At 45.1% G+C, this 18194-nt stretch overlaps 1 protein-coding gene across 2 annotated transcripts in view; it reads right to left on the bottom strand.

The window, feature by feature from the left end:
* The window catches only part of ARIH2 (ariadne RBR E3 ubiquitin protein ligase 2), a 42671-nt gene extending 26506 nt beyond the window's left edge, over positions 1-16165 (bottom strand). The window contains exons 1-3 of one of the 2 annotated variants that reach the window (XM_056524819.1): positions 15889-16165; positions 3897-4259; positions 1861-1928 (exon numbers count right to left, since the gene is read on the bottom strand). In XM_056524819.1, coding sequence (XP_056380794.1) covers positions 1861-1928; positions 3897-4148 — 320 coding nt within the window. In that variant the 5' untranslated portion in view covers positions 4149-4259; positions 15889-16165. The remainder of the gene's footprint in view (positions 1-1860; positions 1929-3896; positions 4260-15888) is intronic. The other variant, XM_056524818.1, reaches the window with a different exon arrangement.
* Between the last annotated feature and the right edge of the window lie 2029 nt (positions 16166-18194).

Below are 18194 nucleotides of genomic sequence, written 5' to 3'. Positions count from 1 at the left end.
TTTAAAGTACATCAACCTCCCAGTGGGACACAATACAGTTCTGTATATCATAAGACCTCCCTAAGACCTCCCTTACAATGTTAGGAATATTGAACACCAGAATATGACTGGAGTATAAAAAATATGTTAATGTAAAGTATAGTTACTTTAAAACCATTTTCAGAAGCAGAGTAACATATATAGAAATGTCATGGCCACCAGTCATTTAATACTGGGCAGAAAATTCTCTCACCCACCCATTGTAAGGTTAATGGGTACTTTTCATTTCACACAGGTACCTGGCACTGAGCGCTCAATGCTGTCAACTTTGTTCTTCACCACTGAATTGAGTGGTATATGGAATGGCCATAAGTCCTATTTTTTTTACGTTGCAAAAACATCTGCTGTGGAAACTCAGATTCTGGCCTCTGCAGTTAAAATTTCCATGTCAATTAATTCTGCAGAACCCACACGGAAATGCATTATCATCTACAGAATGCATTTCTGAGCCGCCCTAGTGCTATGCTCTGCCGGCACCTACTGTCTGTGGGATGTCCACTGGAAATTTTCCGGCCAGACATTCCGCATAAAAATCCACCATGTGACTATACCCTTACAATGGAAATAGACAACTGATCTGTTCTTAGAGAAGTTTCTCACATTATAAACAACCTTTAATAAACCCCTATTGACTATGCTGGGATCAGAAAAAAAAACTGCAATGCAAATTGATCTTATGCCCCTTTCACACTGCTAGTATGCTCCGGCAAATTCAGCCGGCAAATATTTTTTTAAATTTCATTTTATTCTGCAGTTTGCCAGCAGTAATTTTGCCGGAGCATACTGCCAAATAACGGGTCTCGATAGACCCCATTGTATTCTATAGCCGCCAAAGTGTGAGAAAGACTGTGCAAGCACTATTTTTTTACCCTGCTTTTCTCGATCCTAAAATAACGGGCTTCACACTGCAGGAGACAGCTGGCAGTGTGAATGTAGCCTTATAATGGAACATTGCAAGTGGAAAAATAAAAATCAATGTGTAGGGAGGAGAGGAAAAGTCATTATGAGATTTAAAGGGGTTCTCCACTACTTTAACCTTCTTTGGCCAGTTAGCTAGTACTGTGGCTGTATGTCATTAACGCTTTCTTTCCTGTTGCTAACGCTACTATATGTGTTTTTTTTTTTTACCTTTTTTTAACAGACCCGGAAGCTGGTTAATTCCTTAGTTTGCTGGCTTGCCTCGACCACTTTTTTTTTTTTCACCCGCCGCCACCTAGGTTAGTGTTAACAATCCCCCAGCGCATCAGGCCCGAGGCTGACATCCCAATGGCACATGCGCAGATGACCCTCACGATCGAAGACGAACTGCGCATGCGCCAATCACCGGAGCAGATTCGCCGCAAGCAGCCCAATCAGCATTCAGCTTAGAAGAAGCTGAAAGTAAGGAGGTGCACGCTTATGACGGCAGAATATTCATTAGCGCAGGAGGCGGGCACGAACGGAGCAAGGGGCAGGCCGGCCTCCCACACAACACCCTGCAGGGTGACGTATCGATGGCAAGATGACGGCGGGAGAAAAAAAAAAAAGGTGGTCGAGGCAAGCCAGCAAACTAAGGAATTAACCAGCTTCCGGGTCTGTTAAAAAAAGGTAAAAAAAAAGGTAAAAAAAAAACAAAACACATATAGTAGCGTTAGCAACAGGAAAGAAAGCGTTAATGACATATAGCCACAGTACTAACTAACTGGCCAAAGAAGGTTAAAGCAGTGGAGAACCCCTTTAAGGTACATTAGGGGGAAAGGGGGAGGGAGATTGAGCAGCAGCAGGTGAATGACAAAGTAACTGACGGAAAAAAAATTAACATACCCTTAATAGGACACTTACCGCTCTAATATTTCTGAGACTTGCCAATGAAAGTGAACCAAGATGAGTTTAGCCACAGAATGGGATACCTAGAGAGGGAAAATATATATATAAAATCAAATGGTAACCTACAAAACCCAATAATCCAGCACTAGTTGGAAACTCAGAACTACATCATAATCTCGTAATCTGAAACTAGAAAGGGAAGCAGAGCGAGCAAAAAATAAAAATAAAAATGGCCCTGTCCCCAACACAGTCATGGCTTCCATTATTACCGAAGCTATCACTGCTACATGATGGATTTATTTCAAATAAATCCTAACTAATCCCCATTGAATTATAATGGGATCCATTGCGTTTCTATTGGTGTTTCTGAAGCAATAATATCACTGCAGATGTTATTCTTGGCATCAATAAACTGATGGTGGTCAATTATGTAGGAGCATCCTATAATGGGCAGTCTTCTTCGCAACTCTATACCCATAAGGCAGTGTTTTCCAAGCAGTGCATCTCCAGTTGTTGCAAAACTACAACTCCCAGCATGCCCGAACCAAATGTAACTAAATGATCAAATACAGCAGCAAATCTGCAGCAGATCCTGTATGTGAGAACGTAACCGCATTCCGGCTGTCCGGGCATGGTGGGAGTTGTTTTGCAACAGCTGGAGACGCTGCTTGGAAAACACTGCTTCAAGGCTACATTAACACATACAGGATCTGCTAACCCATATATAAACCACCCAAATTATAGCTGACTATGCTATTCTACAAAGAAAAGAAAAAAAAAAAGAAAAAAAATGGTAGGACTGATGAAACTATTGGTCTTGTTGGATGAATGGGGGCCCAAATCTACACATTCTGCATATACTATGTTAGGCAAATGCTAAATGTGTTCTCATAATCTAATGTAACTAGAGCCTTACAAATCATTTATATTGTACTGACATATTTAGTAGTGAAGTACACAAAATCTATCCTATCAATCCCTGAACCCATGAGGGGGGAAGGGCCCTTTTTTTTTTATAGGAATGTAATGTACCACTGGTGATTATGGTTGAGGGAAGAAGCTGGATTATCTAGAGGAGATTTACGCAAGCATTTGGAGAACATACTAATTCTGTGTAGATGTTATATAGAAACCAGAGAAAATAAAGACATCTGTGGTGAGCGCACTGGAGAGTGCAGCCATTGATCCAGCAGGGATCTTTCTCTTGGGATGTATAAGTCATTTTGGTCCGGAGTAAGACTGATGAGTCAGCATGCGGGTAGGATCATACTACCTGCAGCCACTGCCCTATCAGTTCCCAGAGGCAGACGCTGCATTAACCCTTAGCCAGCAGAAGAGAGAAACACTCGCTGTGTCAGAAGGGCTCAAGGCACAGTCCATGCAGACTATAGGTGGATGACTTTTCCTGGGTTTGTGGACTAGCACACAGATAACAGGCTGTTATGTAACATCCTAATACAGCATATACATCTCTGATGCCACTGAACACAAACACCATAGCGGGCAGTGTTGTTTAGCTAGAAGTCAATGATAATGGATGTCAGCCTAAAAATGAGGTAATATTCACATTCAGCAGTCATTAGACCAGTTGCAGGAAGCACAACAGATAAAGGTAAAACAAACAAGTATACACACAAACTAGTATACACAGTATAGTGATCCCATAAGTGTGCTGTAAGGCCATAAAGAAACTCCTTAGGGCTAGATCATTTTAGAGGTAGTTAGCTCCCAAGAAACTAGTTTAACAAAAGGAGTTTAATACTTTTAGCCACCTGCCCAACAGGATCTATGTACTTGCTGCTCTTTACACTTCCAGGGTCTACAACTGCCCATTGGCAATCTATGTGTATGAGGGCCCTTCCCACAAGTTATTACCATGTTATGTGGTAAGATGGCTGTTGAACTGATACATGGATGACAGCTATCAAGTATATAACCAAAGTTCAGTAACTTTGTTACATACTTTAATTTTCAACACTTGAGATAGTTACTTGCTGATAAATTCATTCTCACCTGCAAAGTTTGCTGAATGCATAAGGATGACTACTCACCATTACCAAAGATGCCAGGCTAGCCATCTGCTCATTGAGTGCACTCTCAGATTCCCTATAGGTGAGGCAGGTAAACTGATATTCCTCAGGGTCAAAAGAGTCTGCCCCCTGCTGCTCCACGTCATTAGCAACTCCCACGTAGTAATCCTCTATGTCTCCTGGGTCATCATCTTCCTCTTCATCCTCCTCCTCGCAGTTCGGGTCATAGTCTTCATTGCTGTCTGATCCTTGACTGTTCATATCTACAGACATTTTACCATCAGGGTGGGAGGGGTCAAAACTTAAGCTACAAAATCCTGTGCATGACCCCCTCACAGCAGGATATATGGTTGGTGTCTGGTGCCCATCTGGGGTTGTAGTAGTCTAGAAACAAAGAACAGTCGAACAGATCAGGCCATAAGGTGCTCACTATAGGTAGTTACCTAGACATCAAAAGGATAAGCATAATGTAACATAACTGCACCTACTCTCCACTTTGGATAATAGATAAAGGCCCTTTCCCTTCTCTAATTTCCTAGAAGATTGGAAGACCCTTTTATGCAGTAACAACATATCTAAAGTTATGGAGCTCGCTGACTGCAGTGGTTGGCATTACTATGCCAGTTTATAGACTTTTCCTAATTGATTAGATTTTCACATTTTTAAATCATAAAACTTCCGCTATATCACAGTCATGTTAGGTTACTTTCACATTGCTGTGGTGCCCTGACCAAAAACGGCCAGCAAGCTCTTTTGATTGCCTTTAACGTCAGTTAACAGGCAACAACAGGTCCCAATGGATCCTATTTGCTTTAATGGGCTACATCGAGCGCCGCTGGGGACCCCTGCAATATAGCATGCGGCACCCACCTGTTTCTTGTCCGGAAGCGCTTGAGGGTCTGGGTCACAACCACAAGTCTGTGACGTCACGTCCCGTCCCCTCAATGCAAGTCTATGGGAGGGGGCATGACCACGGGAACGGAAGTCCGTGACGTCACGACACGGACTTCCGTTCCCTTGGACGCGACCCAGACCCTCCAGCGCTTCCGGACAAGAAACAGGCGGGTGCCGCATGCTATATTGCGGGGGGTCCCCAGCGGCGGGACCCCCGCAATCAGACATCTTATCCCCTATCCTTTGGAAAGGGATAAGATGTCTAGGGGTGGAGTACCCCTTTAATGTTAAAAAGGTTGCTATGGGGAACTGGTCAACTTTAGGTCTGCACAGGTTTTGATAAATTTCCCCCATTGTGATATACCTGCACATGTATAATGGGCAGTCACATGGACATTTTAACTGGCTTAAAGAACATTGGTTTGGCCGACATCTATCTCTACCATTCCCCACTTACACATGAATGGAGACAAGAGGGGCCACTGCAGGACTCCCCCGGGGGCCTTATCTTTACGAGTAATCCAGCATGCCTGATCCTCCTTTACCTGCTGGGAAACTGAGAAGATCCTGGAGACTTCCCTGATGCCAATGCTCAGTTTTAAACTATGTTTTCTCTGAAACACCACAGCGGTTCAGACAAAAACTTAGTTGTTAGTGATGAAAGGGCCTGCCTGGATTTCATGCTGCCTGTGGGTAGGACTTCCTTTAAAAGGGTTATCTAACCTTGTAAAATGTAAGGCTATCAATACCGGATCAGCAGGAGTGAAGGAAGAGAGTCCCTCACCGATCAGGTAATGATGTCTCCTATCCAGACTTGTCAAAGCACCACGACCTATTCATTGTTTCCTGCTGCCCATTCTGCAACAACCAAACTTTTAGTTGCAGAAGTGCAAGAAACTGCAGAGCTGCCCTACTTAAAGGGGTATTCCGCCCCTAGACATTTTATCCCCTATCCAAAGGATAGGGGATAAGAGGTCAGTACGCCGCGGTGCCGCTGCTGGGGACCCCTGGGATCCCCGCTGAGGCACCGCGCTATCATTACAGCACAGAGCGAGTTTTCTCTGTACTTAATGACGGGCGTTACGGGGGACGGAGCAGCGTGACGTCATGGCTCCGCCCCTCGTGACATCACGGCCCATCCCCTTAATGCAAGTCTATGGGAGGGGGCGTGACGACCGCCACGCCCCCTCCCATAGACTTGTATTGAAAGGGGCGGGTCGTGACATCACGAGGGGCGGAGCCGTGACGTAACGATGCTCCGGCCCCTGTACCGCCCATCATTACGTGCAGAGCGAACTCGCTCTGTGCTGTAATGATAGCGCGGTGCCTCAGCGGGGATCCCAGGGGTCCCCAGCAGCGGCACCGCGGCGATCTGACATCTTATCCCCTATCCTTTGGATAGGGGATAAAATGTCTAGGGGCGGAATACCCCTTTAAGTGAACCACACAGCCTCTTCAAGTGTCAGACCCTTCCAATCTGATATTGGTGGCCTATCTGGAGAATAGGCTATCTAATTTAAAAGGTCAGAAAAACCCTTTAGGGTGTATTCACATGTACAGCATGTACATACGCAGATTTCATGCTGCAAATTTGAAGCTGCAGACTTCAATGTAAACTAAATGATTGAACAAAGCTTCAAATCTGCAGCATTAAATATGCGCAAGATCCTGTACATGTGAATAGACACTCGGGATACATTCACACAAACAGGATCTGCTGCAAATTTGATGTTGTGGTTGATCATTTAGCTATATTCATAACTGAAACATCATATCTAAATTAGATTTTGTGCCTGTGTGTTTTCCCTGAAGAGTTCCTGCCATTTAAAAGATGTAAGCATTTATTCTGCCGATGACTAGGAAATCCCCTTCCAAAGCTTTGGCCCACTTCCTTTTGATGGCGGCTAGGACCACGATACCTAGACACTGTAAGGATGCAAGCCCTCCAACAATCTCCAACTGGTATAAAGAGGTTATTTTCCTCAGTCGCATGGAGGAGCTGATGGCAGACTCCTCTGGTACCACTGATTGGTATACTGCATTCTGGCCACCATTGTTTGCGTTTACTGAAACTCCTCTGTACCGCACAGCCTAGGCTCCTTTCTATCCATGGGACCTTTTCTCCGACCTCACTACTAGCTCTCCTGTAGCGATGGACAAAGGCCTTCAACATGGACGAGTCGGCTGATGGTGCTCAGGTTTGTGGTTTTAGTTATTTATGACTCCCCTTCCTCCCCACCCATGCTTCCCTATTCTTTACTGTTCCTCCCCCTCCCTCCAATCTCCTTTTCGCCCTTACCCCTTCTTTGCACCCACCCTTCCCCCCTGCCCAGTTATCACCCTTCCCTGTTTCCCTATATTTCACCTGTATTCCACCAGTACAAATGTAGTGAGATCTTTTGATATGTGAGAAAAATAGATGACTCAGACGCCATGATAGTATTAGGGCTGGGCGGTATGGCCAAATATGTGTATCGCAGTATTTTTGTAACTTATGGCGGTTCCACGGTATATAATGGTATTCCCCACCCCCCAAAATTAATTATTAGCCCAGCGCTGCGCTGTCCCCATCGGGGTACTACTCACGTCACCCACAAGCGCTGCCCTCCTCGTCCTACTGTTTGTTGCGGCCGCCGGCGCTGACACTCTATACTGTATCCCTATGCCCGGGCTGCAAAAGGTAAACAAAACTAAACTTTAACGTATGTTTCTACGTTGGCCTTACGCTCTTCCTGGGCACGTGAACGTCGGACAGCCGTCAGCCTATCACCAGCCGCAGCGATGTTCCGCCTAAGCTGGTGAGCCCACTGTCATGTAAGAAGATAGGCTGACGGCTTTCCAAAGTTCCATTCCCTAGAAAGCTGGTCCGGACCGATGGGGAAGGGGAGTTAAAGTTTATTTTGTTTACCTTTTGCAGCCCAGGCATAGGGATACAGTATAGAGCAGTGGTCTTCAACCTGAAGACCTCCAAATGTTGCAAAACTACAACTCCCAGCAAGCCCAGACAGCCAACATCTGGAGGTTGAAGACCACTGGTATAGAGTGTCAGCGCCGGCGGCCGCAACAAACAGGAGGATGACGAGGACAGCACTTGCGGGGGGCATGAGATTAGTACCCCGATGGGGACAGCGAAGTGCTGGGCTGATCATTCATTCATTCCCGAGGGTGAGGGGCCCAACCAGTATTGCGGTATGGGTTAAAATTCATATCGTGCAGCACAAAAATTTCGGTATTCGGTATGAACCTGTATACCGCCCAGCCCTAGATAATAGGGCCTTTAAGGTTCCACTGCCTTTCCACCGGTATAAATGGCATAAAATAACTCACTGCTATTTACAACTGTTTGATAGTTCATTGCACTGGAGACACTGTACCTCTATTTAGTTTTTTTCCTGTTTTATTATAATAAAATCTATCTTTGAATGACAGGGAGAAGCACTCTTAGCGCTTCTCTGCAGCATCAAGGGAAGAGCAGCACATACCCTAGTGCTTCTCCCTGATCCTTCTAACAAATATGTGGGGGTCTGAACACATTATGTTCAAGATAAAAAAAGCATCACTGAAATATAGTAGCACACCAAAATATAATCTGTATAAGTTTTATTACAAAAGAAAAAAAAAAAAAGTGTAAAACAATCCTGTGAATACACTGTGAACATATAACAAGGACATATTAAAACCAATAAAATAATGGCTCACCAGAGCCTGAAGCACAACCTAGGAGAGGGGCCATGAACCCCCTCACCTTAGATTAGGCACCCGTCCTCACAGCAATAACTAAAAATACACAAACAAATATTTCCACTCCAGAAAATGTGTATTATTGGTTCTAGGAATACGCTCTATACCAGTGGTCTTCAACCTGCAGACCTCCAGATGTTGCAAAACTACAACTCCCAGCATGCCCGGACAGCCAACGGCTGTCCGGGCATGCTGGGAGTTGTAGTTTTGCAACATCTGGAGGTCCGCAGGTTGAAGACCACTGCTCTATACGGACATATATTGTTAATGCCCACCAACATAGGGAAAAAATGTCAAGTGCTTATACATATTCTCATCCTCTCTAAAGGCAAAGCAAGTAGCCATGTACATATGAAACTCCCACAATGCAACGATAAATCAAATACAGCTCTGCCCACACCATCAAACTGACAGCTCTCAGTCACTGCGATGGGGAGAATGATGCCTTCATACAGCATCTCCAGCAAGGTTTATATGGATCTCACATTAATAGGTGAAACTTGAAAGCATTACTGTCATTAGAAACAACTTGTGACATGCCGATCAGATTTGTCAAAAGATGTTGAGCGCACCGATCATTAAAGGACAACTGTAGTGGTACACATTTATATATTCCCGTGCCCGGGACTCAAAAAACAAACAAAATAAACTCATACATACCTTCCTACAAGCCCCCGTTGGTCCGGCACAGACCTCACGGTCCGGCAGTGCAGACGTCATTCCACTTCCTGAGGACGGGGACGCCGCAGAGCCGTCAGCGTATCACCGGCCGTATCGATGTCCCGCCCCAGTCGGTGATCGGCTGAGCCCACTGTCATGTAAGGAGCTCTGGCCAGCTTCTTACATGACAGTCCGCTCAGCCTATCACAGGCCGGGGCGGGACATCGCTACTGCGGCGTCCCCGTCCCCAGGAAGCGGAATTACGTCAGCACTGCCGGACCAACGGGGGCTCGTAGGAAGGTATGTATGTGTTTATTTTGTTTATTTTTGAGGCACAGGCATATATAAGTGTGTACCACTACAGTTGTCCTTTAAAAGGGGTACTACGGTGAAAACCTTTTTTCTTTTAAATCAACTGGTGCCAGAAAGTTAAACATATTTGTAAATTACTTCTATTGAAAAATCTTAATCCTTCCAGTACTTATTAGCTGCTGAATGCTACAGATGAAATCCCTTTCTTTTTGGAACACTGATGACATCACGAACACAGTTCTCTCTGCTGACATCTCTGTCCATTTTAGCAACCGTGCATAGCAGATGTATGCTAAGGGCAGCATGGTGGCTCAGTGGTTAGCACTGCTGCCTTGCAGTGCTGGGGACTTGGGTTCAAATCCCACTAAGGACAACAATAAATAAAGATTTATTATTATTATCATGACGTCAGCCAAGAGCACTGTGCTCGTGATGTCATCAGAGAGAATTCCAAAAAGAAAAGAATTTCCTCTGTACTATTCATCAGCTAATAAGTACTGGAAGGATTAAGATTTTTCGATAGAAGTAATTTACAAATATGTTTAACTTTCTGACAACAGTTGATTTAAAAGAAAAAAGGTTTTCACCAGAGTACCCCTTTAACTATTAGGGGAAGTAGGTGTGATCAACAAATTTTGACATTTGACAAAAGTGGTTTTCATGACAGCAACGCTTTGAACTATGAGGGGGTAATATAACATTTTCATATAAAACTCATGCATAGTAAACTGAATGTCCACACGTCATATGGCTCACTAAAAGAGTTTAAAGGGGTACTCTGGTGCTAAACATCTTATCCCCTATCAAAAGGATAGGGGATAAGATGTTAGATCGCGGGGATCCTGCGATCTCTCCTGCAGAACCCTCGTTTTCAGCTGTACAGAGCGAGGATGACAGGCAGTGCAGGGGACGGAGTATCGTAATGTCACGGCTCTGTCCCCTCAATGCAAGTCTATGGGAGGGAGTGTGACGTCACGAGGGTGCAGAGCCGTGACATCACAATACTCCGTCCCCTGCATCGCCTGTCATCAGCCACAGAGAGATCCTCGCTCTGTGCAGCTGAAAAACGGGGGTGCTGCAGAAGAGATCGCAGGGTCCCCAGCAGCAGGATCCCTGCGATCTAACATCTTATCCCCTATCCTTTTAATAGGGGATAAGATGTTTAGCGCCGAAGTAAACCTTTAAGGGTACGTTCACACTAGGGTTCGACCGATTATCGGCACGGCCGATATTATCGGCCGATATTAAAGTTTTTCCCTGTTATCGGTATCGGCTTCTAACCTGCCGATAATGCTGATAATGCGCAAAACAAGGCGTGCGCACGAATCGCGGGACTTCAGTCCCGGCCCTGAACTTCAGGCCGGGACTGAAGTCCCGCGATTCGTGTGCACGCCTTGTTTTGCCGTGTGGCGCAATTGCCTGACAGCATGGTGGAGAGGAAGCTGTCAGCTGTCCCTCTCCTCCACTCCCTTACCTTTCTCACGCTGCTCGATTCTTGCAGTGGGAGTGAGCCGCGGGGACACCATCAACGTCAGGCCGGCATGATGCCATCATATCATCGTGCCGGAACCCGGAGATCACGTCCCTGCAGCTCTCCCTCACAGTACAAGAACGTAGCAGCGTGTGAGGTGAGCACTGCTCGGGCGCTGTATTATAAGTGAGGGGCACGTATCAGGGGGGTATTATATGTGAGGAACACAGGACAGGGGGGATTATATGTGGGGGCACATGACAGCCCCCCCTGTCATGTGCCCATATAATGTCTCCCTGACTTATAATACCCTCTGTCCAGTGCCCCTCACATATAATGCCCCATGTCCTTTGCCCCTCACATATAATGCCACCTGAGGGGACAGGACAGGGGGCAATATATGTGAGGGGCACAGGACAGGGGGTATTATAAGTCAAGGGGGCATTATATGGGCACATGACAGGGGTGGGCTGTCATGTGCCCCCACATATAATACCCCCGTCATGTGCCCCTCATACATAATACCCCCTGTCCTGTGACCCCCACATATAATGCCCCATGTCCTGTGTTCCTCACATACAATGCCCCTGACATGTGCCCCTCATATATAATGCCCCATGTCCTGTGCCCCTCACATATAATGCCCCCTGTTCTGCACCCTCAGGGGGCATTATATGTGAGGGGCACAGGACAGGGGGCATTATATATGAGGGGCACAGGACAGGGGGTATTATAAGTCAGGGGGTATTATACAGGCAGGGGGAGAGAATCAAGCGGCGGCGGCGGTCTCTGGCACCGCAAAAGCCGCTATAGTTCATTGATTCAAAGTATCCGCTTTATATCAATGATCTGCAGCGGCTTCAGGGGGTGGTAGGAGAAATAGCTGATAATTTATACTGGAATATCGGTATAAATTATCAGCTATCGGCCTTAACCGCCACAGATTATCGGTATCGGCCCTAAAAAAAAAATCGATATCGGTCGATCCCTAGTTCACACATACGCAGATTTGATGCGTGGGATTTTCTGCTGCAGATTTCAATGTAAACTAAATGACTGAGCACAGCTTCTAATCGGTAGTTACAAATCCTGAGCATCAAATCTTCACAGGATCCTGTACGTGTGAACGTACCCTAAAGGATAAAAAAAAAATTATGTTTATATGGTGCAGCTTTTTCCAGCACAGATTTGAAGTCATTTTTTTAAGTAGAGGATATGCCACGTGTTATTATGGATCTACAATGGAATTTTTTTCAAACGCAAAAAAAATACATGATCTACACATGCCCTTAAAAAGTGGCGATATCCAATTTTACCGCACAATCGGTTCTTGAATGCATAGGCTGGCATTTAATCTGCCCTCTGTGCCCATCTTGTCAGATAGACCCATTCTGAATCCAAATCACCAGTCACATCAATGTCTATATGCAAACTATGCTAAACACAAACAATAAGAAAGCATGATGGGCTCAATACACAAAATAAATGTAACAGTAAGGATACGTTCACACAGGTAATAAACTAAGCACTGCAAAACCCAATGAAATCAATGGATGTGCAGGGAAAGTAGCAATCCGCATTCTTTGTAGTGTGAACAGCGCCTAACAAGTGTCAACAACAAAGCAGCTGCGTGTAAATTTACCCTAAGACTTGTTCATGGGAATGCACACCAGGCTAGGTTCACAACACATTTTTTTGCATCCTGTTAAAATGTTTTGTCTTTTTCTTGTCTTTCTTACAGAATAACAGAAGCTTTTTAAGATAAACTGTCATGATCATCTTTTATTGGTTTCAAAAATCTTTAATTTGCCTCTAGGTTTACATCTGTGTCAGAGCTCCATAAGAAGTACTTTTTTCTCCGCTCAAATCATGCGCAAAGGACAGTCAGACACTTTTTTATGTCAAAAGCGGAGTCTGAGACTGTGCTTAGATGCAGATGTGTACCTAGCCTTATTTAGAGGTGTTAAAGTCAACCATGAATTATACAAAAAAAGCAGCCCTAGTAGGATCCAGTTTTTTTGGCAGGACAAATGAGACAGACTCCAGTTTCTATTGGTTAAGAAAATGGATCCTGGTAGAAACTAGTCAAATGGCCACTTTAAGGGTGCGTTCCCACCATATGGGGCCCCTGCAATCTGCAGCCCAGCACCCTGGCATTCTGAACATTTAGACATGAATGGAAGGGACAGGACTGCACGACCACAGCCACCCCAAACCGGCACTTTGAGATCGGATAGTGTCCGGAACCCCAAAATTAGACATCTTATCCCCTATCCTGTGGATAAGATGTCTAGGGTCTGAGTACCCCCTTAAAAAGGTGTTATCCAGTTTTTATTACCTTTTCATTAACTTGCCTAATGTGTGGTGTGGATTGCCATGAATGGAGGTGGTGTGACGCCAGGTCCCCAGTCCTGGAAACACGAAGGTTTCCAAAACTGGAGACACAGCCCTGCATAGAATGCGGGTGCTGCAGGGAGATCTCGGGGGTCCCAGCAGCAGGCCCCCCGTGATCAGATATCTTATCCCCTATCCTTTGGATAGGGGATAAGATGTTTTTGCCCGGAATACCCCTTTAAAGCACATAATTTGCCATCACAGGTACTATAAGGAAAGCTTAAAACCTGGATAACCCATTTAAAGGAAACCGATAGGTACCGACAGGTAGTGCAAGTGACATTGATGACAACGGTACTTGCCGGGTGCCCAGAGCTGTAGCTAACAGACAAGATTACCGAAGATCACCCCCACGGAACGGAACAATTTACGTACCGTTGTCAGTGTCACCTGCACTACCTGTCGGTACCGTCAGGTTAATGGAGGTGACAGATTTCCTTTAAGAGTACGTTCACACATTAATAACTCCGCTGAGAGTTTCACTACCATTCACGTCAATGTGCGAGTGACAAATTTGCAAATTGACTGCGGACCCACTGAATTGAATGGTAGTGAAACTGGCAGAAGATTAACATATGAACATACCCTTAAAACGGGTTACCCACTTTTATAAAAACTAATATGGTGCTTGGGGCAGAGAGGAAATATGATATATAAAAAAAAAATTAAAAAAAAACTACTTTTCTAATCAGTCTAGTCCCCACTCCCCTTTCCACTCCCTGCTTCCAATGGGAGATCTGGATGCAGTATCGGCTGGCGCATCCAATTGCTGGTAACAGCAGTGTCCCGACTCACCCATCAATTGAAGGACCTGCCACTCTGTTAATCACTGACTACATCGGGGTAGTTTCTTGGCCAGTGATTGGCTGAGCAGGCAGGTGCTGCATTGAGCACTCACCTTGAAAGCATGGAGTAGAAAGGACTAGGGGGAAGTATGCAACTGGTGCCAGAAAGTTAAAAAGATTTGTAAATTACTTCTATTTAAAAAATCTTAACCCTTCCAGTACTTATCAGCTGCTTTATACTACAGTAGAAGTTCTTTTCTTTTTGAATATCCTTTCTGTCTGACCACAGTGCTCTCTGTTGACACCTCTGTCCATGTCAGGAACTGTCCAGAGTAGGAGCAAATCCCCATAGCAAACCTATCCTGCTCAGGAAAGTTCCTAAAATGGACAGAGGTGTCAGCAGAGAGCATTGTGTCAGACCGAAAGGAAATTCAAAAGGAAAAAAGAACTTCCTGTGGAGCATACAGCAGCTGATAAGTACTGGAAGAATTAATATTTTTAAATAGAAGTAATTTACAAATCTGTTTAACTTTCTGCCACCAGTTGATTTAAAAAAAAAAATGTTTTCCACTGGAGTACCCCTTTAATTTCCCCCACCCCAGCACATTTTTTATTTTTAAAACATTGGATAACCCTGTTAAGTAGAAAACCGTGTCACAGCCCAAGTCAACCATGTGCTGCTGTTGTGCAGCTACAGAGCTCGACAATTATCACAGCAGATCACACATGCAGTACGTTCCATCTGTGCACAGCCGCTGAGTTGCAGCCATTGTGCATGCAGGCTATGAAAGGACATTTTCTATGAAGTAGAAAAAGAGAAATTATGTTATATCTGATTCTTGCAGCCAAGGAAAAGACTGTGCAGCTTATAGTCACTTCTGTGACAACTGCCTCCCCTTTTGTTCCTTATCAACAACTAGGGCAGTGTTTCCCAACCAGGGTGCCTCCAGCTGTTGCAAAACTACAACTCCCAGCATGCCCGGACAGCCAACGGCTGTCTGGGCATGCTGGGAGTTGTAGCTTTGCAACAGCTGGAGGCACCCTGGTTGGGAAACACTGAGCTAGGGGGTCTCACCAGTGGGAAGCACTGGCCTATAAACCACCATCTATGTATAGCAGCGATTTCCATTTAGCCACTCTCGAGCTGTTGCATAACTACCAATCCCAGCATACCCCGCAGCCATTGTCCAATCACCAGCTATGATTCTGTACAGCAGTGATTTCCAAGCTGTGGCAATACTACAACTCCCAGCAGCACGGTAGGAGATGTAGTTTTGAACCAGCTTGGAAATGACTGCTGTAGGGAATCCAACCGCAGGGGTCTGTGTCACCCATCATAACCGGCGCCTCGCTCCTACCTTTGCACCATCCAAAACTTTACTGAAGTTACTAACATTGCTGTTGACTTCAATGGAAATCAGGTGACTCACTGACCTAGAAGTCAATCACATATTTACTGCATAGTGAGCACTGTACCCTGGCACTCTGCTGTACCAGGCCTGCCACCACTGCCACCACTACCACCCTCCTTCTGGTAAGTTGTGCCATAGACTTCACAGTGATATTAATACATGGAGCCTACCCAGGGGACACAGAGCAGCGCAGGCACAGCTCTACCCCTCATACACCCCATCCCCGGACCTCAACCGCCCCCACCTAGGACTTAACCCTTACATCTATGTGACCCCCCCCCCCCTCCCCAGTTTTCTCCCCCAGCCACCCCTCCCCCAATATGTTTCCCTGGTATATTATGTACCTTAACCAAACCCCATTGTCAGGCTCACCTAACCGGGACAAACCTGTCCCAAACCCAGCTACGCCGCAAGCTCCCGGTGGTAGGCGGCGCTATTCACCCCAACCGCTCCACCTCCGCCAACCTCTTCACCGACTGCCTACACAGGAAGTGCTTCGCTCCCTCTACCGTCACTTCCGCTGGGCAGACGCTACGCCAACTCTGGGAGGTGGGGCTTGTGCGCCGGGGGCGTGGATAGGGCCGCTCCACTTTACTAGGAGACGCGAGAAGCAGCTATGGGCGTGGCTATCTCTCGAGGCCCTTTCTAGTCACATGATGTGATATAGACTGCCCGCTGCGGTTATGGTGGAGGAGGCTGTGGAGCAGGGATGTGATGTACTGTGAGGGTTATCCCTTTACTGTGACATCACTGTGAGGGTTATCCCTGTACTGTGACATCACTGTGAGGGATATCCCTGTACTGTGACATCACTGTGTATATTATCCCTGTACTGTGACATCACTGTGAGGGTTATCCCTGTACTGTGACATCACTGTGAGGGATATCCCTGTACTGTGACATCACTGTGTATATTATCCCTGTACTGTGACATCACTGTGAGGGTTATCCCTGTACTGTGACATCACTGTGAGGGTTATCCCTGTACTGTGACATCACTGTGTATATTATCCCTGTACTGTGACATCACTGTGAGAGTTATCCCTGTACTGTGACATCACTGTGCTCATTATCCCCGTACTGTCACATCACTGTGTGTATTATCCCTGTACTGTCACATCTCTGTGCTCATTATCTCTGTACTGTGGCATCACTGTGTATTATCCCTGTACTGTGACATCACTGTGTATTATCCCTGTACTGTCACATCACTGTATGTTATCTCTGTACTGTGACATCTTTGTGTGTATTATCCCTGTACTGTGACATCACTGTGTGTATTATCCCTGTACTGTCACATCACTGTGTGTATTATCCCTGTACTGTCACATCACTGTGAGGGTTATCCCTGTACTGTGACATCATTGTGTGTATTATCCCTGTACTGTCACATCACTGTGTGTATTATCCCTGTACTGTGACATCATTGTGTGTATTATCCCTGTACTGTGACATCACTGTGTATATTATCCCTGTACTGTGACATCATTGTCTGTATTATCCCTGTACTGTGACATCACTGTCTATATTATCCCTGTACTGTGACATCATTGTGTGTATTATCCCTGTACTGTGACATCATTGTGTGTATTATCCCTGTACTGTGACATCACTGTGTGTATTATCCCTGTACTGTGACATCACTGTGTACATTATCCCTGTACTGTGACATCATTGTGTGTATTATCCCTGTACTGTGACATCATTGTGTGTATTATCCCTGTACTGTGACATTACTGTGTATATTATCCCTGTACTGTGACATCACTGTGTGTATTATCCCTGTACTGTGACATCACTGTGTGTATTATCCCTGTACTGTGACATTATTGTGTATTATGCCTGTACTGTGACATCACTGTGTATATTATCCCTGTACTATGACATCATTGTCTGTATTATCCCTGTACTGTGACATCACTGTCTATATTATCCCTGTACTGTGACATCACTGTGTGTATTATCCCTGTACTGTGACATCACTGTGTGTATTATCCCTGTACTGTGACATTACTGTGTATTATGCCTGTACTGTGACATCACTGTGTATATTATCACTGTACTGTGACATCACTGTGTGTATTATCCCTGTACTGTGACATCACTGTGTATATTATCCCTGTACTGTGATATTACTGTGCTTATTATTCCCGTACTGTCACATCACTGTGTGTATTATCACTGTGTATATTATCCCTGTACTGTGACATCATTGTGTACATTATCCCTGTACTGTGACATCACTGTGTATTATCCCTGTACTGTGACATCACTGTGTATATTATCCCTGTACTGTGACATCATTGTGTGTATTATCCCTGTACTGTGACATCACTGTCTATATTATCCCTGTACTGTGACATCATTGTGTGTATTATCCCTGTACTGTGACATCATTGTGTGTATTATCCCTGTACTGTGACATCACTGTGTGTATTATCCCTGTACTGTGACATCACTGTGTACATTATCCCTGTACTGTGACATCATTGTGTGTATTATCCCTGTACTGTGACATCATTGTGTGTATTATCCCTGTACTGTGACATTACTGTGTATATTATCCCTGTACTGTGACATCACTGTGTGTATTATCCCTGTACTGTGACATCACTGTGTGTATTATCCCTGTACTGTGACATTACTGTGT

The sequence above is a fragment of the Hyla sarda genome, chromosome 6 (assembly GCF_029499605.1).
Source record: "Hyla sarda isolate aHylSar1 chromosome 6, aHylSar1.hap1, whole genome shotgun sequence".
NCBI classification, from domain to species: Eukaryota; Metazoa; Chordata; class Amphibia; order Anura; family Hylidae; genus Hyla; species Hyla sarda.
This window is presented reverse-complemented; position numbering and strand designations above follow the sequence as displayed.